Source organism: Syngnathus scovelli, chromosome 7 (assembly GCF_024217435.2).
Source record: "Syngnathus scovelli strain Florida chromosome 7, RoL_Ssco_1.2, whole genome shotgun sequence".
Lineage (NCBI taxonomy): Eukaryota > Metazoa > Chordata > Actinopteri > Syngnathiformes > Syngnathidae > Syngnathus > Syngnathus scovelli.
In genome coordinates, this window is record NC_090853.1 from 14,215,889 (window position 1) to 14,239,305 (window position 23,417).

At 45.3% G+C, this 23,417-nt stretch overlaps 1 protein-coding gene across 8 annotated transcripts in view; it reads left to right on the forward strand.

Moving 5' to 3' along the window:
- The window catches only part of fat3a (FAT atypical cadherin 3a), a 241,524-nt gene that overhangs the window by 133,660 nt on the left and 84,447 nt on the right, over nt 1-23,417 (forward strand). For 5 of the 8 annotated variants that reach the window (XM_049725605.1, XM_049725607.1, XM_049725609.1 and 2 more), the window contains 4 exons: nt 783-844; nt 3,697-4,011; nt 4,617-4,827; nt 6,472-6,540. In XM_049725605.1, coding sequence (XP_049581562.1) covers nt 783-844; nt 3,697-4,011; nt 4,617-4,827; nt 6,472-6,540 — 657 coding nt within the window. Of the gene's footprint in view, nt 1-782; nt 845-3,696; nt 4,012-4,616; nt 4,828-6,471; nt 6,541-14,360; nt 16,725-23,417 lie in introns of those variants that run through there. The other 3 variants (XM_049725608.1, XM_049725610.1, XM_049725613.2) reach the window with 2 other exon arrangements.

Sequence of the window (23,417 nt, forward strand, 5' to 3'; positions counted from 1 at the left end):
TTCAGCTCTGCCTTCAACACCATTGTGCCGCAGCTACTCATCTGCAAACTCGACGAGCTGGGCCTCAGTACCTCCCTCTGCAACTGGCTACTGGACTTCCTCTGTCAGAGGCCTCAGGTGGTGCGTGTTGGCGACAAAATCGCGTGTGGCACTGTTGCGCTATTTTCTGGAATGTCTGCTGCACGCTCACTTGCTCCTTTTTGCTCCTCTTATTTATTTGTTGTGTTATTTATCATTATTTATTCAGCACACTTTTGTTTACTTGTTTACTTGATTGTCTATTGTGGGCCATGTCTTGTCACCGTGGGATAGCAGGGAACGAAATTTTGGTTTCTTTGTGTGTCTTTGGCATGTAGAGAAATTGATAATAAAGCTGACTTTGACTTTGACTTTGACACCCACATGACTGCATCAACAACTTCTCATAGCAATCATGTGTTTTCTGCCAAACAGCAATATGTGCATTCAACAAAACTCATTGCAGTATATGTTATTCAGATTTTTTGACAATGTCAGCGCTCGGTCCATGGTGTACCCTGACTCTCACACTAATCAGCTGGGCTAGGCTAAATGTGTAGTTGTCCAACTATTAGGGATGCTATATCGCTTATACAGTTAATTATGTTTCATGTACATCAACTCCTCTTTTTCAAACAGCTTGTTTCCTTATGTCTTTCAGTTAAAACAACTATAATTTAGACATTTGGTTCACTTGTATGGGTTTTGGTGTGTGGTTTAAACAAACTATAGCTTCATGTTTTCTCTCTCATTTTCTGTCTCAGGTCTCATTACAACAACCTCAAGAAAACTGGACCGTGAACAGCAAACTGAACATGTTTTAGAGGTGAGGACTTTTTTTTTTACCAAAATAATGAGCGCATAAATAGGATACAACTGATACATAAAATGACATTAAAATGTCAGAGGATAAAATTCACGCATCTCCGCATCTTCGAACGTAAAACACATTTGCTAAAAGAAAGTTAATTGGGTGAAAATTTCTGTTTATTAACATACCATTTAACTTTTTAACCATGATTATTACACAAGGTTTATTTATTAACACATATAATTAAAAACTGCTCCATCCACCATAAGTATTACTGGTAAGGATTCAACATGGCAAGCTACTTGAGGCATTGAAATACAGTATTCCAATTTCACATCGCATGAACTTAAAACCCCCAAAAGAAAATTATATTCACCCCTGTTGTGTTACCCCAGAACTCACAATGGTGACCCTTTCTTTATAAATAAATGACATATGGTTGACATTGTGCTGCCGGTATTTAGCCCTGCACCATTTCAGAAGCTGCCAAGGTTTTGATGAAAACAAATAGCCTCTCCCATCTCATCTACGGCTCATACTCAGCTCTATCCCCTCTGCTCCGTATGGCTTTTCCCAATGTGGTTTTCATTAGCTTAGTAATAGAGCTTGTTTGAGGACAGTCAGTCCATTCTGGTCCCTTTTAACAATAATGAGAAGTTATATCAACTCAGGTCTCCCATGATTAGTGATAAATTGTGCCATGCAGTGGCTTTCTCATCATGACTCAGAGTTGAGTGAAAGCAGTGTGTAGTTCTTGTTTCAGGTGTGTGTATGTGTATGTTTTGCGTTCTTGGGACCAAAATTTACTCATGAGGGGAACAATTTTAAATGAACCTAGCAAATATCCTCGACGTGTCTGCCCCCTGCAAAGAATGTTCATAGATACCCAATCCTTCCAAGTCCTTGTAATGGCCAGTGTTGATGAGGACACACGGGCTAGTCATTTCAAAAACTAATTTCAGCAAATGTTCATTTTCTTTGCTGTTGCTATCTCATGCACTGATTTGTTTGCAAAAAGCCAATCAGGGTGATTGATCGCCACTAACAATCAACGCCAGTTTGCGTAGAGTGGCTCATTCATTCAAATCACATGTAAAAATCACAACGACACAAAAGCTCTTAATCCTTCACAATTCTAAATGTCGCCTTGTTACTTAAATTACATCCTGCTTGTATTATGGGCAAGACTGGTATATGTACACATTTTATTGAATGAAACCATGACTTGGATGGTATGAGAAACGATGACTTCTCGGCTATGCTGTTGTCTTGCTGTGGTTTTTAAGTAATGCTGTGATTGATTTTGACTGTGTGCAATTTAAGGTCCTTTAGTTCAAACAGATAGTTTTAAACATTCAAGCATTTAGATTAGTTGTATTTATTTCTTAAAGATGCAGTTAATATAATTAACATTTAACAAAGTATCATGGGATTTAAGAATACAGCATCCATGTGAAAATGTGACAGCTCTGCCCCTGTTTGTGGCTACCTACAAGAATCGTACAGCAAATGACGTATTTCATTTTATTGCTCTGAGTCCAATCTTTATGCAACAATGGCTTGGCACTTAGAATATGCACATTAGGACCAACTTGATGACACCAAAGCCCTCAGCTTCCCTTAGTGGTCACCAGAGTGAAAAAAGCGTTTTGATTAAATTCGCAACAGGGGAAATGTTGCACACAACACCATTATGGAGTCAGGAATGGGGGAACTGGTGCTATTTAATCGACTACCTAAACATGCACAGAGAAGCGCGGTCATGCACTGTGCCTACCGTCAAGGCCTTTGACAAAAAAAACCAAAAAACGTGTCTTAAAGTGGGCTCAGACCTCCCCTTCCCGGAGCCAGGGAATAATTGTATTCAATGTTTATAACCATGCCATGAGTTGTTATCCAAAAAATAATTGTAAAAAAATGGAATTGGACAGCACATTAAAGAAAGGTGGATCAGTATATATAAGTATACATAATAAAAGCATACAGTTTAATTATGAGGAATCAAGACGTGGTAAAGAAGACCATGGATTTCTGAGGAGTCCACTAGAATATATGAACCGCAACCAACTGAACACTACAAACACCGCTACCAAAAACCTTGCTTGAGATGGCAAAGGCAAGTCTCAAGCAGATGTCTCCCTCCAGCCAATGTTTTATTTTAAAACATTTAATGTTAAAAATTGCAAAGTGTGAGAAAAATTCAACTATTGGTTCAAATCCAAGTGTATTTAACATGCATAGTTTTGGCATTCACACAAATGTAATGTGGTAGTAGTACCTTACAAAGCATTATTTTTGAGGCGGCGCGGGACTGAGTTTAGCTCCTCACGCATCCCCAATTGACATCATGTTTATGTCTGGATTTTAAGGTAAATGACATTTTATTCTTAATTTCAGTTTTGTGGTTAAAGTAGATTTGCTGTGTATGGAAAAGAGATTTAGATCTAGTGTCTTAAAACACACATGCACACACAAACACACATGCACACACAAACACACACGCACACTTGCACACACACACATACACACGCACACACACACACACGCACGCACACACACACACACACACACACACACACACACACACACGCGCGCGCGCGCGCGCGCACGCGCGCACGCACATCATGGATACAAACTAAATCTCTGGTTGTACATGTATGGTCCAGCAAAAGAACTGTCACTCTTTTAAATCTATTAATTTGCATATCCTTGCATATGTAATATGACTGTAATTCAAGGAGGTAAATGTCATGCTTTCTCTGAGTTAATCCAAGGAAACGTACGAATTCTTGGAAAGATGCATTTGAGGAATTTGCAAATATTTTGGCATAGGCATTCATGCTCGTAATTCTGTTCTGCACATTAAGGTGATGGTGTCAGATGGTGGGCTCAGTCCGAGGCATACTACAGTGTGGGTGATGGTGCAGGTTCTAGATGAAAATGACAACAAGCCAACATTTCCAGAGAAAGTCTACCAAGTCAAACTACCGGAGAGGGAGCGGAGAAAGAAGGGGGAGCCTATCTACCGCGTCTTTGCTTATGACCGCGATGATGGACCCAACGGAGACCTTTCTTACAGCATTGTGGATGGCAATGAAGATGGGAAATTCTTCATTGATCCCAAGACAGCAATGGTGTCATCTCGCAAGGCCTTCACTGCTGGGAACTACGATATCCTGACAGTATGTACAACTGATATTTGTCCAATTCCTGGTAACAGAGTAGCTGTAATCATTATAGTGTTTGAAAAGAACAAATGAAATGCAACCAAATGTGTATATTTGGTATTACTAATAATTTTAGTAAGTCAAATGAACAACTTTCACATTGCAGATTAGAGAATGACTTTAGTTCCTAGCTAAATGAGAAAAGACTCCTGCAACTCTTTAAGTGAATATGCACTCTAGCATTAAAATAATACAGTATAGCAAAATGATTGATAATGTTGAGGCAGAGAATTAAACACATGAAGTGTGTTACAATACAATACAATACAATACAACACAACACAACACAACACAACACAATACAATACAAAGCAGATCCTTTAAATGGCAAATTTATGTAAATTGCTTTAATTCAGTATTTTGCAGTCCTCTAGTGTAGCTGCATTGTGATAGGGCTCCTGCATTTAAGATGACAGAAGAGAATCTCGAGTAACAGCTCAATTCTAGGGGAAAAAAAATAAATGATCTAGATCCAATTCATTTGAATTGTGTTCCACTGACACTATTATGAGCCTTTTGCATACTTCCTTTACAACTTGGTTGATGACTTCTTTCTTTAGATCAAGGCAACAGACAATGGTCGTCCTCGGAAGTCCTCTACAGCTCGCCTCCACATTGAGTGGATCCGCCGTCCTCCAGCCACGGCTCTGCCACCTCTATTTGATGAGCCTTTCTACAATTTCACTGTTACGGAAAATGATAAAGTCACAGAAATTGTTGGCGTGGTCTCCATTCAGCGGAGTTCAGCACCCTTATGGTTTGACATCACAGGTAAAAAGAAATGTTTTTCTGGCAACGAGTGAAGTGCTAAGGGCATGGCTTGTTTGGCAGAATAGATCACTGCATTATCAGTGTAGCTCAGGTACCGTCGCCTCACTGTTTGCTCCGTTACAGATATACTATGTTGTACTATGCATCGGAGAAGAAATAATAAATTAAACCAGCAGTCTAAAGAACTTTAACAAAGTACATCATTAAACTTGGAATAGGGTGTGACGATGAGCCCCCCTGAACCGTTCTGCACTAGGTTATGTTAGTAAATTACGTCGCATTGCTCATTCATGACACCTTTGTCATGCGCCATCATTGCTGTGCCCAAAAATGTGGTTTTGCCCAACTAAATACATTTTTGCACAATTTATCATAAAAAAAAATCAACATTTTTATCCTGTCCAACATTGTACACTAATATGGCTTTGATGCGTCAAAATTGACTTTCTCCACTTGAGAGGCTTAAATGAGATTATGTCATGTGAATTTCCCTGCATGTGTTTAAGCACTGACTGGTGTGGTACAAGTGATGTGATCCAATTACCAGTAGTTTTTGCTGTAAATCCACATGATTCAAGTGGTGTGACAGTGTGACTGAAAATAGTACTGCATTTATTCTGCACAGTCTAGGTCTCACTTCTTTGTCACCCAGCATAGAAAGTCAGCATGTGTCCAACTTTCTGACTATTGTAGTGCTTTTGACTGAGCAGTTGCATCTTTCCTGTCCATAAACATTTTTTTTTACGTTTTCATACCACTCACTGATTGTGTCTCAATATTATTGTTCCTAAGGATTTCAAAATCTTTCTTGAAAAGTAGGACTTTTTCAGTATTACATATTTTAATTTTCATTTGTTTCTATACTTCATTTCATATTATTCATTGTCATATTTCATACTATATACATTATTAAATATTACCTTTGCAGATCAGAAAATGAAGACATCCAACCCAAATTAGTTTTATCCAATGTAACGAAATGTCAAAGTTAAGATGGTTCTGACCAACCCTTGCTCTCTCTTTCTCCATCCATCCATCCATCCATCCATCCATCCATCCATCCATCCATCCATCCGTCCGTCCGTCCGTCCGTCCGTCCGTCCGTCCGTCCGTCCATCCATCCATCCATCCATCCATCCATCCATCCATCCATCCATCCATCCATCCATCCATCCATCCATCCATCCATCCACCCAACCCACAACTTCTGAAATGTGAGGTGACGTGCTAACCAGTTCTCCACCATGCCTCTCTCTCTCTCTCTCTCTCTTTCTCTCTCTCTCTCTCTCTCTCTCTCTATTGCTCTCCCATTCACGTACCTCGTGGAGGTACAATTCAGACTAGTCATTATTTATTTTTTCAGTATCCATTTTGATCAATTGGTATATTTGGATTTAAGCATTGGGTTTTAGCTTAAATAAGCTTTGATTCGGTATAGTTAAGAGTTAACACTCTTCATCATTTAAAAGTAATTTGTACCTGCAGGTAATTTCTAGGCTGGCAAACATTTACAATCTCGGTGGGCTCTATTGGTGTGGTTTCTTATAGCTGTGTCTTCATCATGCACTCCTTTTGTCCTATTCCTTTGGTCTTTGTGTCTCACTTGTTCTCTCCTCTTTCTCCTTAATGCTTCATGACTGAAAGGTCCCTGGTCTTTCCTTGAGATGTTTATTATTCTGCAGAACACTTGCACCCGGAACTGTTCCTCTGAAGGTATCTGACTTCCACTTCCTCTTTTATGCTGTCAACTTTCCACTTGGTCTCCTTTCATTTCTTCATATTTTTTGGGGCTGTTTTCACTGTAATCATTGTCCACCCATGTGACCTAATTGGTTTTGGTCTTATCATTTTGTCGATTGCTGGTTGCAAATATTTCACTATGGACTTGTGCTTGATCATGTCTGGTCTATTGACAAGCAATAAGTAATTACCAGGAGGTTCAGATCAGGCAGGAGGAGAGCTGTGTAATATAACAAAACACTAGCGCTGGTTGCAATATAAAAAAAATGACTATACAATACAACCCTCTAATGTTGATCTATTTTTTGTTTCGATTCTAGATTTCCCTTGTCGTGACCGAGAGACTCCCATAATTTGTTTTCCTCCGCGTTTCAATATATTTATGCTGAGCAGAGAGGGGCCACTGCCTATTATTTATCCTGAGCTAAGCAATGGGCTGCCTCAGCCAATGGACAGCAAGTTGCGTTCGATCTGTATAATTTTTCGCAGCCAGCTGCAGTCTTGATTGACGCATGAGCCAAGTATTGCACCCCTTCAGTATCCACACGACTTGTTTTGTTCTTTGTCGATGTGTAAACTAGTTCTAATTATTGATAGGACAGTACTGATACCAGCCTTTTTCAAGGAATCGGTATTTTCATGTACTAGTATCAGCCGACCTCATTGAGCCATTTCATGATCAGGGATTAGAAATTAGAGATATAGAAAATTGCAATTAATTTCATGCAATTTCAAGAAGAATTGCTCTATTGGGATGTATAGGTTTCTTTAAAATCATCTGTCATTGTATTTGGGGGAAAAAAACATGTTTCAAAAGTACTATTGGTATTGCACGTTGTTATGCTATTGGGGACTACTTAAGAACTGAGTACTTGTATTGGTATCGGTCTGGAAAAAAATGTAGTAACAAATATCGGTAGTTCTGATATAGCTAGATCAAATACATCACAGATGGGACTGTGCTATTGGTGGTCTAGCATACCTCTTGTTGCAACATTATAAAAATAGAAAAAAATAAAATAACAAAGAGAGGGGGTCGAGAGGCTGCCACAGAGCACTGAGAGGTGACTGGAATGTGAATTTAGACTGTCCTAATTACAGGTTGCCTATTTGGTCACTTTGGAATGATATTCATTAAATAACAATGTTATTTAATGACTGTAAGAAGGTCATCCAAGTTACCGTGCTTTACTTTGCTGTCCATTTGACCACCACATACAGTAGATGAGTGAATTCAGTAGTGTTTGACCCCAGATCCCCTACGAGCAGTGATTGTGAAAAGAAATGTTGGTGATGTAGCCATAATCTGACAGGATAACCCACCTTTTTTTTTGTTTGTTTAACAATGATAGTCAGAATATGGCTGCCACTTCTTTTGGTTTGTTGTCATGCTAAAGCCTTTGTTGTCCAGAGACGTGGCAGTACATATGTTCAGTGGAGCATACTCTCCAGTGCGTAAGAGGGAAAAAGCTCGCTTGTTTGGCTGCACAGATTCTCCATCCCCTTAAAGTGTGTCATTCATGCGTCTTCATGCCAGATACACACTTTGGCTGGAGCAACCCTCATGTGGCCTTTTCTGTCTGATCTGGCCTTCTGCGTATTCTCCCCTCTTGCACTTTTCCTTTTGCATTTCCGAGGCTGTAGTAGTAGCACTCCATGAAGGTGAAACATCCTATTGCACTTAAAGTCTGGATGCAGTTACAATACATGCAACTATTAAAATTGTCATTTTTTGTCTATGTGAAGCCCTTTGAGACTGTTTGTGATTTAGGGCTATACAAATAAACTTGACTTGACTTGACTATTACAAGAGACTTCAAGAAAGCTATCAAAGACTAAAAACTGATTAAGTGGAGCAATTAGTCATTGTGAGTTAGCCCATTGGCAGATAATATTGAAACCTTTTTCAGTTTATTTTCAATGCTCAACTCCAACTGAGCGGAATGATTTACGTTCAGTTATGCTGACGGCCAACTGTCAAAGACAAGCATTTTTTGAAAGATAAAAAAGTTGCCGCAGGATGAGACTGGCTTGTTGAGTAGACGGCTCCCACTATTACAACAATTAACATTCATACTAGGGATGGCATAAATGTTTAGTTTCATGAATGTTTTAGTGAGTGGTCTGCATCTCCCAATTGGCCCTGTGCACACTTCATCTGTTAATGTAAAGTATTATAGTAAGGATTTTATCTATATCTCTTAAGTGTGAAGCAGAGGTTTGTTAGCAACAAAAAGTATTTTATTAAAAAAAAAAACACTAGGCGCAAATTTGCAGGTAAAAATTTACTCACGCTTTATGTGACCTTTTTGGGGCAGTCAGGAGCCCTGTAAGAGTCACCCACTGTGCTCTGTTCCGAGAGTGGCATTTTGGGGCAATAGTTTTAGATCAGGGGTGTCCAACACTTTAACGATATTCTTCTCAAGCAGCCAACCTTTAATTCAGTGTCAACATCACAAACCTCCATGGTCGACTTGAGCTCAGTTTGCAGTCTACCATTTGGCAGATCGGGTTCTCTTGGTTTAGAACAGGCATGTCCAAAGTTCGGCCCGCGGGCCAAATCCGGCCCCTGGTCAGATTTCATACGGCCCGCAGCTACGGCCTTATAATGTATTATTTATGGCCCGCCTGCACTGTCAAATTGAAAACAAAAAAAATCATGAAACTTGAAACTGTAATTCATCCTATTATAAAAAGTTGGCCGCACCACCCCTCTCCGCTCATTTCTGCCATGGCGACTGCAAAGAAAACGAGTCAAGTTGATATTGAAGGCCGTCGCTTTCAAGAGAAATGGGAATAACAATACTTCTTCACTGAAAATCAAGGCAATTGTGTTTGTCTAATTTGTAAAGAGACAGTTGTCTTGTTTAAGGATTTGAACCTAAAGAGACACTAGAGTCTAATATATTAGACTAAACATGCTAACACATACGACAAGCTAACAGGGAGTGACTGAGGTGATAAAGTGAAGCAGCTCCAAGCTGAACTGGCACCACAATAGCGATTCTTCATGCGGGGCTGTGAGTTAAAAGTAAATCAAAAGTAAATATTACTTAATATTAAATAATTTGAAGTGGCCATGGTACTGTTGTTATGAACCTGTAGATGTGACACAAACTATTACTTTCTGAAAGATATTGTAAATGACAAGAGCAAAATTCACTCCTTTTAAGTTTTAATAATAACAGACAACTTTGCATTACTTATAACTCCTGTTTAAAATGTTCATGAGGCAAAAGTCATTTTAAACTCATGTAAATTTGAGGTATTTCATACAGTTTGTTCAATGTTATCTGACTCTTCAGATATGAATGAAAGGCAGAATTTGTGTTTTTAGAGTGATTCACATCTGCCTGAGTGTCTTGTATTTGGTTATTTTGTCATTTAAAAAATAAAGACAGTAGGGACAGTGAAATTTGTTTTATAACAGTGTGCATTTGCATGAAATGTTCACTTTATCAAATCTGGCCCTCCTTGCAAAAAGTTTGGACACCCCTGGTTTAGAAGCTGCTTTATATCCTCCCGAGACTCAGAAAAAAAAAAAACATTTTTTATTTACTTACCGTATTTTCCGGACTATAAGTCGCTCCGGAGTATAAGTCGCACCAGCCATAAAATGTCCCAAAAAGTGAAAAAAAACATATATAAGTCGCTCCGAGTATAAGTCGCATTTTGGGGGGCAATTTATTCGACAAAATCCCACACCAAAAACAGTCATGAACGAGCAACAACAGGCTAAACCAGGTATGGGCAAACTACGGCCCACGGGACCGTTTAATCCGGCCCGCCAACCCTAAATAAATTGTATTATTAAACTTTTTTTGGGGTCATTTCGCCTGCAATGACTGCGTTTCCCCAGTAGATGGGGAACCACTCGCTTGCGGATTTACTACCGGAAGCCGTGTCAGAAAGCTCGGTGCACACTCACAAGTGCTCCGTACGTACTCAGTAGTACGGAAATGGCGCACTCACGCTCTACTTGTGTGCCGAATTTAGAGCGTGGGCTGTGACGACAGCATTCTTGTAATTTGCGCGCCGAGCTTTCGGATACAGTTTTACGCTAAAGCCACCCACAAACCTTCCCCTGGGAACCTTCCATTAAAATGAGTCGCCCAAGGAAAAGCAAGGTGGACACTGAGTGCCGAGTGTTTAAAAAGGGTGGCCAATTTGGCCCGACGTACGCGACGTGACGTTCAGCCACATGAACATCAACATCAACCCGTCACAGATCTAGGTAAACAGACCAACACCTCGGATCTCTCCTAAGAATTGCCACCACAAATTTTACTCCAGACTATGACACACTAGCAAAAAAAGGGAGACCAACAACACTGTTCCCACTGAAAATGAAGGGGAGGCTTTCAAGTTTGTTGTAAAAAAATGCATTTTGAATATGATCTGTACAAATAGCAGGGATTGAAACTAGTGACCATTCTCATTTTCAAACAATGCAGGATGCTCAAGGACATTGATGCACCACCTGTTTGTGACTAATCTTAACCTGTAAAGTTCTTAAGGCTTACTTTAAGGAAGTGTTTCCCGTTTCCTCACCTCTGTTACCAGGTGTTTGTGAGTTAAAACTCTGCTCTGATTTTCAGATACCCGTCACCGTGTTGCCGTTTTGATCACTTTATTTAGATGTATGCTTTCATCGATTCTTCAAGATGATATATTTGGTCAGAATGTTTGCCGTTTGATGTGATCTCATAAGATAAACATCTTTCATTAATCTGACCTGCAGGCACTGTAATAACAGTGTCGTATTTTATGAGAATCGCTGATAGCAGTTTTTTAGGGATGTTTTTTTTTAATGCTGTTAATAAATGCATTTGTTTTCAAAAAACTTTTTTTTTGAATATCCATGCTTTGCTACCTACTAAAGGCCAAAACCTTTTATGCAATGACCTTTACAGGTCGTTTATATTACTTCACACAAACACTACATCCATCTGCTCCTGGTTCGGCCCCCCGGTCAAAATTTAGAACCCAATTCGGCCCGCAAGTCAAAAAGTTTGCCCACCCCTGGGCTAAACGATAGCAACAACAGGCTAAACGATAGGTATGCTAACGTGACAAACACAAACAAAGAGCTGAGAACGGGCCTGACGTAACATATAGAGTGATTAAGGACAACTATTACATGAATAACATGTTTATAAAACCATCAGTGTCACTCCAATTCATTAAATCCATCGATCGTTCGATACGATAGCAACAGGCTAAACGATAGGTATGCTAACGTGACAAACACAAACGAGGAGCTGGAAACGGGCCTGACGTAATAAATAGAGTGATTTAGGACAACTATTACATAAATAACATGTTTATAAAACCATCGGTGTCACTCCAATTCATTAAATCTATCGATCGTTCGATACGATAGCAGCAGGGTAAACGATAGGTATGCTGACGTGACAAACACAAACGAATAGCTGAGAATGGGCCTGACGTAACATATAGAGTTATTAAAGAAAACGATTACATGCACTGAACAGAACTTGAAGGCCCTGCAGCGCATAGTGAATACGGCTGGTAAGATTATTGGTGCTTCGCTCCCCTCCCTGAAAGACATTTACACCTCCCATCTCGCCCGCAAGGCAACCTCGATTGCCAGAGATGTGAGTCACCCGGCTCACTCTTTGTTTGACCTTCTGCCCTCTGGGAAGAGGTACAGGAGCCTGCGCTCCCGCACCACCAGACTCGCCAACAGCTTCTTTCTCCAGGCTGTTAGGGCCCTGAACTCGCTACCCCCTTCTGCGTAGCGTGCGGCACTGTTGCGCTATTTTCGGGAATGTCTGCTGTACGCACACTTGCTCCTTTTTTTTCTGCTCCTCTTATTTATTTATTTATTGTTGTGTTATTTATTCATTATTTATTCAGCACACTTTTGTTATACTTGTTTACTTGTTTGTCTGTTGTGAGCCATGTCTTGTCACCGTGGGATAGGGGGGAACGAAATTTCGGTTTCTTTGTGTGTCTTTGGCATGTGGAGAAATTGACAATAAAGCTGACTTTGACTTTGACTTTGGTAACACGTTTATAAAATCATCGGTGTCAATCCAATTCATTAAATCCATCGATCGTTCTTTGTCAACAATGGGTGCGCGCGGCTGAGGGCCCTTGCACTTCAAAATATTCCACAGGCTCATATAACGGTAGATAAACTATATTTCAAATAAAGTTAAAGTTAAAGTCCCAATGATCATCGTCACACACACATCTGGGTGTGGTGAAATTTGTCCTCTGCATTTAACCCATCCCCATGTGATTTTAATCCATCCCCTGGGGGAGAGGGGAGCAGTGAGCAGCAGCTGTGCCGCGCTCGGGAATCATTTGGTGATCTAACCCCCCAATTCCAACCCTTAATGCTGAGTGCCAAGCAGGGAGGCAATGGGTCCCATTTTTATAGTCTTTGGTATGACCCGGCCGATAATAATATAAGCAATAATATTATCAAACCATCCGTGCACTTTAAATCCATTAAATCCATTAAATCCATCGATCAAATTCCTCGTCCTTTGTCAACATCGCCGCGCGTGCGCCCTGACGTCAGCATCGTCTTTATTCCACAGATCTAGTATATAACTATATTGTAGCGTTAACAAAGTACAAGGATAGACGTGGGTTTGGTAAACGGCTCTTTATTGAACAAAACAAACTTCCAAGCGTGTGGCGGCGTGGACTTCCAGACACGAGAGCTCCATGGCATAGGACGTGCGTAATGGCCATGTCCGAGCCCCATGCACCGTTCGCGGACAGCCACTCGGCCGAGCGCCGGCCCCCACTCAGTAGAGTAGGACCGGGCGTGCGTAAAAGCCATAATAGTTTTTCAAACCTTCTATGTCACTCCAAATCCTTAATTCCTTCAAACTCTTTGTCCTCCGTGTCACTTAAAAATGATCACCACTAATGATGCCGGTAGTCCTTACGTGGGTACGTTTGTCCTTTATGTAAACAACAGCCGCGCCGCGCCGTGCCACTGACGTCACTTGAAATAGTAATCCATTGGTACATCACGGTTCTCCAAACTTTATTTCTGCTGCTCGATTACTGTTTTCAGCTGCATATTTTACAACTTGAAATTTGTGACCTGCAAGATATGAGTTTCTTTTTGGTGCCATTTTTCTTAAGCCCACCCAGTTGATGAGTTATGGCCAACGGTGAAATTTAGAGCGCCCTCATCCAGTTTTGTCTGAAAATAAAAAAAACATTCAGATGTAGTTTTTTGTTTTGTTTATTTGGTTGTTTTATCAAAGTCAAAGTCTGCTTTATTGTCGATTGTTTTTTATACCAAGACACACAAAGAGATTGAAATTACGTTCCCACTATTCCTCGGTGAGATAGTACACATATCCATACAAGCAACACAAAAAAAACCAAGAAGGCACAAACAATGAATAAATAAAAGTGTTGAATAAATGATAAATAAACAAATAATAATAAATAATAATAATAAATATAAGAGGAGCAAAAATGGAGCAAGTGTACATACAGCAGACAGTGGACTTGGATATGGTGCTTTAAAGGGCTAGGGACATCCCTTTTTTTTTCAATTAGAACGGAATTTGATAGAATGTATAAAGTGAACACATTTGCCGCATTGGAAATTAAAAATGGACACCGATTACTAAGAATAAAGCTGAAATGAAATGCCAGTGTATCGATTGGGTCCCGCACGAAGCCAAACTGGCGGCGCCATTACTGTGACGTCACAAGTTGTACATCTGTGTCATGCTGTCATGTGTCGTCCGGATCATTTCCTGTTTTATTGTGTGATTTTCCTCTCGTTCCAGTCAGTGTGTCCTTCCCCTGTGCGTCCGGTCACGTGATCCCCTGATTCCAAGTGTGTGCACCTGCGTCAATGACCAACTGTCTTCACCTGTGTTCCCCTCCTGTGTCCATATAACCCGCGTCTTTCCGAGTATCCAGTGCCAGTGCGTCTTGCCTTGTAAGAACACTAGCGATCACGAAACCCTCGAGTTCCACGTAGAAGCCTTGTTTGAGCAACCTTGATCACCGATGTTAACTTGGTTACATCGCTATCTTGTTTTTGTATTTCCCTCGGTTCGAGGCGCTTTGTTTTCCCCTTTTTCTCCCTCGGTTCGAGGCGCCTTAGTTTTCCCTTTTTTCCCTCCTATTGAGGCGTTTTTTGTTCGACTGTCAGTGGAGACAATAAAAGCCTTTTTGGACATTGAAATCTCTGCATTCGAGTCCTCTCCCTGCTCTGCGCCTGACATTACGCACTGGCCAGATATGGACTCGGCAGAGACAGCGCAGCTGGTCGCCCAAGTACGCTCCCAGACTTCGCAATTGGGCCAACAGCAGAAGCAGGTAGACGCTCTGAGTGTTGGCGTTCAGGAACTGGTAATGAACCAGGAAGGCTTCAGAGAGGCGGTGGCCGCCCAGGTGGATTCGCTGAGTCGTCAGATGCAAGACGTCCTCGCTCTGCTGACCACGGGGCGAGCTGCAACGCCCTGTTCCACAGCGGCGCCCCCTGTGGACCACCCGGCGCCCGCGCCTCTGGCGAGGGGGATCAGACTGGCTTCCCCGGAACGATATGCGGGTGAACCCGGGCTGAGTCGAGCCTTTACAACGAATTGTGAGATGCAGTTCGAGCGAGCTCCCGGCGACTTCCCAACGGAACGCTCCCGGGTGGCATACACGATCTCCTATTTGACGGGAAGAGCCCGGACGTGGGCGACCGCAGAATGGGCCAGGAATTCCGCTACCTGTCACTCGTTTTCCGGATTCATCGAGGCCCTGCGCATGGTGTTCGATCCAGTTCCCACGGACCGAGAGAAGGCACGAGAGCTGTCCCATATCACCCAGGGTCGGGAGACGGTCAGCGACTACGCGATCCGCTTCCGCACTCTGGCCGCGGAAAGCGGATGGAACTCGACGGCTCTGTACGATGCTTTTCTCCGGGGTCTTTCCGGGACCATCCAGGACCAACTCATTCCCCTTGATCTTCCTGTGGAGCTCGACGCTCTCATCGCGTTGGCCGTCCGAACTGACAACCGACTACAGGAGTGGAGGAAGCTGCGCGCAAGCAGGGGTGCGATCGCTACTCCTTCCGCATCATTGGGCGGGCGGTCATCCCACGAGACGCACCACCAACGATCGATCCCGGCAGGGCCACTCGCGGGGACGGAACCCATGCAGCTCGGCAGGGCCAAATTGAGCGAAGAGGAAAGACAGCGTCGACGCCAGGAGGGCAGATGCTACTACTGCGGGGCGCTTGGTCATCTCCTCCTCTCCTGCCCGGAGCGGAGTGCGCTGAGGGTAAGCACCTTCTCCGTGGTCCGGCAGAAGAATAGGGTTCTACCCGTCGGGACGCTAACCTGCCAAGGCAAGGAACTCGAGCTCGGGGTGTTAATTGACTCAGGGGCCGACGAGAATCTGATTGACTGGGCTTTTGCTCGCAGCATAGGTGTAAAGACCGAACCCTTGAACACGACCATAAAGGCTAAGGCACTTAACGGACAAGCCCTTTTTGACGTATCCTATATAACCGAACCCCTCTCATTGTCGTTTGGTACTCATCATGAACTAGTAAGACTGCATGTAGTCACCTCCCCCCTGAATCCGCTTATCCTCGGTTATCCGTGACTAAAACACCACAACCCTGCAATAAACTGGGAGTCAGGGGAGATAAAGGGGTGGACATCCCAGTGCCAAGTATCGTGTGTCAAACCGAACCCTTCGATCGAGTCCACATGCACTTCTCCCTCGGACTTTGCGTCTCCGGAACCAGAGTTCAGAGCTCCGGATCTAAACCAAGTACCCAAATGCTACCATCAACTTGCGGAGGTATTTAGCAAAGCCAAGGCGAGCTCCTTACCACCCCACCGTCCCTACGACTGCGCCATAAACCTACTGCCCGGTGCTTCGATCCCCAAGGGGAGACTTTATTCCCTTTCGGGCCCCAAAAAGAAGGCCTTAAATGACTATATTGACGCGTCACTTAAAGCGGGTCTGATCAGGCCATCATCATCGCCTGCAGGGGCCGGATTTTTCTTTGTGGGGAAGAAAGACGGAACCCTGCACCCCTGCATAGATTACAGTCCCCTCAACCAGATCACTATAAAGAATCGGTACCCCCTCCCACTCATGTCGGCCGTGTTTGATCAGTTGCAGCAGGCTCGGGTATTCACCAAGTTAGATTTGCGTAACGCGTATCACCTCGTGCGCATTCGGGAAGGTGATGAGTGGAAGACGGGCTTCAACACCCCCCGGGGACACTTTGAATACCGGGTAATGCCGTTCGGCCTCACCAATGCCCCCGCGGTCTTCCAGGCCATGATCAATGACGTTCTGAGTGATTTCTTAGACCACTTTGTTTTCGTTTACTTGGATGACATCTTAATTTATTCACCAGATTTGAGGACCTATGAGAGTCATGTTAAGTCGGTCCCGCAACGGCTCCTGGACCATCGACTTTATGTAAAGGCCGAAAAGAGCGAGTTCCATGCAGAAACGATATCGTTCCTTGGCTTCATCATAGCCCCAGGAAAGGTCCAGATGGACCCAGCCAAAGTAAGCGCGGTGACCCAATGGCCGGTACCGGATAGCCGCAAAAGAGTGCAGCAATTTCTGGGATTTGCTAACTTTTATAGACGATTCATACGAGGCTTCAGCGCCACCGCGGCTCCCCTGCACGCTCTCACCTCCCCGACAGTTCCGTTTCGCTGGACGGCGGAGGCTGAACCCGCCTTCCAGGAGCTGAAGAGGCGGTTCACCACCGCTCCAATCCTTACCTTGCCTGACCCATCTCGTCAGTTCGTGGTGGAGGTTGATGCCTCCAGCCAGGGAATCGGCGCCGTCCTGTCTCAGAGATCCCAGGTCGACAACAAGCTCCATCCATGCGCCTTTTTGTCCCGACGGCTGACCCCCGCGGAGCAGAACTATGACGTCGGAGATCGGGAATTGTTAGCGGTCAAAAAGGCTCTTGAAGAATGGAGACACTGGCTGGAGGGAGCCCAACACCCCTTTCTGGTTTGGACCGATCACAAGAACCTGCAATATATCAAGGAGGCCAAGCGATTGAACTCCCGCCAGGCTCGTTGGTCTCTCTTCTTTAACCGTTTCCATTTCACGTTGTCTTACAGACCGGGGGCCAAGAACACCAAACCTGATGCGCTGTCACGCATCTACAGCCCAGACCCGGTGTCCGCAGAGCCAGAGCCCATTCTCCCCCCTCACTGTGTGGTGGGAGCCGTAACCTGGCCCATAGAGGACTTGGTGAAGCGGGCAAACCACGATGATCCACCCCCTAGGGGAAGTCCCGAGAATAGACTGTTTGTTCCGCCCCAACTACGATCCCAAGTGATCCACTGGGCGCACACCTCCCGGCTCACGTGTCACCCGGGCGTGCGAAGAACCCTGCACGTCATCCAACAAAGATTCTGGTGGCCCTCCATGGGGGCGGACGTCCGGGAGTATGTTGCAGCCTGTTCCATCTGTGCGCGAAGTAAGAACACTCCGGGCCGCCGTGTGGGGTTGCTGCAGCCTCTCTCCATTCCCTCTCGACCATGGGCCGACATCTCTGTGGATTTTGTCACGGGACTGCCGGTGTCTAGCGGTAAGACGACGATACTCACCGTCGTGGATAGGTTCTCCAAGATGGCCCACTTCATTGCCCTGCCCAAATTACCTTCGGCCAAACGAACGGCAGTAGTTCTCATGGACCACGTCTTCAGGATTCATGGATTTCCTCGGGACGTCGTGTCAGATAGGGGCCCCCAGTTCGTGTCCCGTTTTTGGAGGGCTTTCTGCAAGCTTATAGGGGCCACCGTGAGCCTCACTTCGGGCTACCACCCGGAAGCGAACGGCCAAGCAGAACGCATTAACCAACAGCTGGAAACGGGCCTCCGCTGTTTGGTAACCCAGAACCCCTCGTCGTGGAGTCAAAACTTGACCTGGGTAGAGTACGCCCATAACTCCCTTCCCACCACGGCGACCGGGATGTCCCCCTTCATGTGCGTCTTTGGATACCAGCCCCCGCTCTTCCCCGACAGCGAGCCGGAGGTGTCAGTTACCTCGGCGCGCGCCGTGGTGAGACGCTGTCGCCGCATCTGGGCGGCGGCAAGGGCCATACTGGTCCGCCAGGGCGACAGGGTGAAGAGGATGGCTGACCGGAGACGTCGTCCGGCGCCTGTCTACCGGCCCGGCCAGCGGGTCTGGCTGTCCGCCCGGGACCTTCCCCTCCAGGTGGGCTCCAGGAAGCTGGCCCCCCGTTTGTTAGGGCCGTTCCCGATCTCCAAGGTCGTCGGTCCAGCGGCTGTGCGGCTCCGTCTGCCTCGGTCCCTTGCGGTGCATCCCACCTTCCACGTCGGGAAGGTCAAGCCGTTAGGGAGAGTGGGATGGTGCCGGCTCCCGCGGCACCCCCGCCTCCGCGGACGGTGGGGGGTGGGCCTGCCTACACAGTTAAGAAGTTGCTGGACGTGCGCCGGAAGGGCCGGGGCTGGCAGTTTCTGGTGGACTGGGAGGGTTACGGGTTAGAAGAGCGGCAATGGGTGCCGCGTAGCTATATCCTGGATCCCGGGCTACTAGATGACTTTTACGCGGCTCACCCCGATGCTCCGGGTCCGTCTGGGATCCGGCCCTAGAGGGGGGGGGGTTATGTCATGCTGTCATGTGTCGTCCGGATCATTTCCTGTTTTATTGTGTGATTTTCCTCTCGTTCCAGTCAGTGTGTCCTTCCCCTGTGCGTCCGGTCACGTGATCCCCTGATTCCAAGTGTGTGCACCTGCATCAATGACCAACTGTCTTCACCTGTGTTCCCCTCCTGTGTCCATATAACCCGCGTCTTTCCTAGTATCCAGTGCCAGTGCGTCTTGCCTTGTAAGAACACTAGCGATCACGAAACCCTCGAGTTCCACGTAGAAGCCTTGTTTGAGCGACCTTGATCACCGATGTTAACTTGGTTACATCGCTATCTTGTTTTTGTATTTCCCTCGGTTCGAGGCGCTTTGTTTTCCCCTTTTTCTCCCTCGGTTCGAGGCGCCTTAGTTTTCCCTTTTTTCCCTCCTATTGAGGCGTTTTTTGTTCGACTATCAGTGGAGACAATAAAAGCCTTTTTGGACATTGAAATCTCTGCATTCGAGTCCTCTCCCTGCTCTTTCCTGACACATCTGGATGTCAACAAACCCAAACAACATGGCAGATGATAGCGACAGCTCCGTTTCTAGCGGCAATATTAGCATCATTTTATCCGATTCAGAAACCTCTTTTGACGCAGAATATGATGAATCTAGCAGTTCACTTGGGCTGAGCTGAGCACGTTTTCTGAATTGTGCCCCTTTCGTCACTCGTTAGGTTGGCATAGTAAAAAGTGCTCTTGGGGGCTTTAGAGTGCCGAGTTGATCTCGGCACATGAAGACATGACCACCTGCAACGTTTGGTTTAGGTTTTATAAGCATTTTTAATTTTATTGCTTAAATCGCATTTTCTCGACGAGCTGAGCACGTTTTCTGAATTGTGCCTCTCCCGTCACTGTGGTTAGGTTGGCATAGTAAAAAGAGTAGAGTGCCGAGTTGACCACTGCGAATGAAGAAATGAACATCTGCAGCGTTTGGTTTAGGTTTTAGGCGCATTTTTAATTTTATTTCTTAAATCGCATTTTTTCGACGAGCTGAGCACGTTTTCTGAATTGTGCCCCTCCCGTCACGCTTCGACATACTTTTCAAAGTCAAAGTCTCAAAGTCTCCTTTATTGTCAATTCCTCCGCATGTCAAGACACACAAAGAGATCGAAATTACGTTTGTCACTATCCCAGGGTGACAAGACAGCATTCACAACGCACATACAAGTAAACAACACAGGAAAAATAAAACAAGATGATGAACAATAAGAGTGATAGCACGCTAGCCGCTCCCGATGCACAGCAGAGTCCGGAAAGATAAGACAGAGTTCACAACGCACATACAAGTAAACAACACAGGAAAAATAAAACAAGAAGATGAACAATAAGAGTGATAGCACGCTAGCCGCTCCCGATGCACAGCAGAGTCCGGAAAGATGACAGTCAACCAGGCCACTGTGAACACGAGCACACAGCAGGCACGCACTGTCCGGTTCGTGGATCCTATCAGGCGAACTCAACCCATCTTGTCGTCCCGCGAACGAACGTACGCCAGGATAATGGAAGGCACGGCTAGGCGAGCTGGGTTGGCCGCAAACCTGGCCCGACGTCTCCGCACTGGCCCCTCTTCTCTTTTTGTTTACATTCACTGAAGCTAAACGCGTACAACTTGAGACGTCATGAGACGTCACTTCCGGCTGGCGGCTCGGTGCAGTCAAACTCGTCTCTGCGGCAAATTTAAATTATATTTTTCAGAGCAACAGCTTCCTTTTCGTTGTTTCGAGCGTCAATTTATATTTATAAGCCCATAAGCTAACTAAAACGGATTTATACATATACCTGTGTCTCTAGCCCTTTAAAGTGTTAATTGCTTTATTTGATGTTTTCTCTATTTTTTATGTTTTGAATATGTTCAAGATAAAGCTATAAAAGCATGTGAAGTGATGAACTATTCTAAAAATAACATGGGAAGTGGTCAACTATACTTGTAAGTACCGTATTTGCCGGTGTATAAGTCGACTCGGTGTATAAGTCGACCCCCTAAAATTCGACGGAAATTTACGATTTTATGATATATCCTTTGTATAAGTCGAGCTCAATTGTTGCATTATATTAAACTTCAAAATTCAATATGCGAAATTTATTGACGAAATGTGTTCAAATTCCGGGAGGCCGTGCGCATGCGGCTGTTTATAAGCACCGCGGAGGAGATCGCGGAGCCTCATTCGACTTCCAGCCCGGCACCACCGGGAGGCCGGAAATAGCTCCAAGCCGAGCGGATCGGCACGTTATAAGCACCGCGGAGGAGATCGCGGAGCCTCATTCGACTTCCAGCGGCCAGCGCACTCGCGCACGCCGCCCGGCACCACCGGGAGGCCGTGCACACGCGCCAAGTGGCCGGAAATAGCTCCCGCCGAGCGGACCGGCTCTTTATAAGCACCGCGGAGGAGATCGCAGAGCCTCATTCGACTTCCAGCAGCCGGCGAGCTCGCGCACGCCGCCCGGCACCACCGGGAGGCCGTGCACACGCGCCAAGTGGCCGGAAATAGCTCCCGCCGAGCGGACCGGCTCTTTATAAGCACCGCGGAGGAGATCGCAGAGCCTCATTCGACTTCCAGCAGCCGGCGAGCTCGCGCACGCCGCCCGGCACCACCGGGAGGCCGGAAATAGCTCCAAGCCGAGCGGATCGGCACTTTATAATCACCGCGGAGGAGATCGCGGAGCCTCATTCGACTTCCAGCGGCCAGCGCACTCGCGCACGCCTCCCGGTGGTGCCGGGCGGCACAGCCGGGAGGCTGTGCACACGCGCTGGGTGGCCGAAAATAGCTCCGGCCGAGCGGATCGGCACTTTATAAGCACCGCGGATGAAATCGCGGAGCCTCATTCGACTTCCAGCGGGCCGCGCACTCGCGCACGCCGCCCGGTTCAAATTTTCTAAGTGCCAACGGCTCTTGCGCCATAAAGAGTCCGCCTCGGCTGGTTCCCCATGTCGGCCAGAACAAGTGAAAATTCGGCCTCTTCCCCTGGAAGTCCGGCCAAGTTTGGCGAATATTTTCTAAGTGCCAACGACTCAACCGCCGTAAAGTGTCCGCCTCGGCTGGTTCCCCATGTCGGCCACCACAAGTGAAAATTCGGCCTCTTCCCCTGGAAGTCTGGCCAAGTTTGGCAAATATTTTCAAAGTGTGAACGACTCAACCGCCGTAAAGTGTCCGCCTCGGCTGGTTCCCCGTGTCGGCCACCACAAGTGAAAATTCGGCCTCTTCCCCTGGAAGTCCGGCCAAGTTTGGCGAATATTTTCTAAGTGCCAACGACTCAACCGCCGTAAAGTGTCCGCCTCGGCTGGTTCCTCCGGTCGGCCAGAACAAGTGAAAATTCGGCCTCTTCCCCTGGAAGTCTGGCCAAGTTTGGCGAATATTTTCTAAGTGCCAACGACATTCATTTAGACATGGCGATTGAATGTTTACGTACCGGTAGTTATTGTCGTTGCTTGACGCGCGATGACTCGCACATTCGCTCAATACCCAGTACTTCCCCCTAGCAGTCATCGTCGCTGCCTGGCTTTCGATGTCCGTTATTGAGGTGAGAATATTTGAAATTGTTGCTGAGGATGCGTGTTAATGCGACGAACGCTTTATAATGATTCAGTTTCTCGCTGTTTGATGAGCCTGACGGACGCACACCCACGCACAATGAGATGCATGAGACAGCCTTGGTTACTATCACATTTGAAGCGATGAATACGAAGTTAAATTTTATGACTCGGTGTATAAGTCGAGGTCGATTTTTTTCGGTCGATTTTGGATCGAAAAAGGTCGACCAATACACCGGCAAATACGGTAAGTGATGTCTTAATGATCAAGTAAACATTTGTGAAAAAAAAACATATATAAGTCGCTCCTGAGTATAAGTCGCCCCCCCCACCCAAACTATGAAAAAGAACGCAACTTATAGTCCGGAAATTACGGTATTTTTTTTAGACGACATAATTCTTAGGGGTGAAAAAAAAACAAAACAGTTGGGGCAAATCTGAAAAGCCTAGGACTTTTTCTGTAAGGACCAACAGGAACTAACACAGTGGCATGTATGGCATCAGAGATACAGGGCAAAAACATACGTCCTCTACAGAGGACAAAAATGAATTGCTGTGTCTCAGGAGGTTATCTTTGAGAGATCGACTTAGCTACTTTATACTCTCGCTGAGAAAGAGATTTTCCCAGACATTTGATAACTTCAATTTTATTCCGGGGAGGCACAATTTTGTACAATT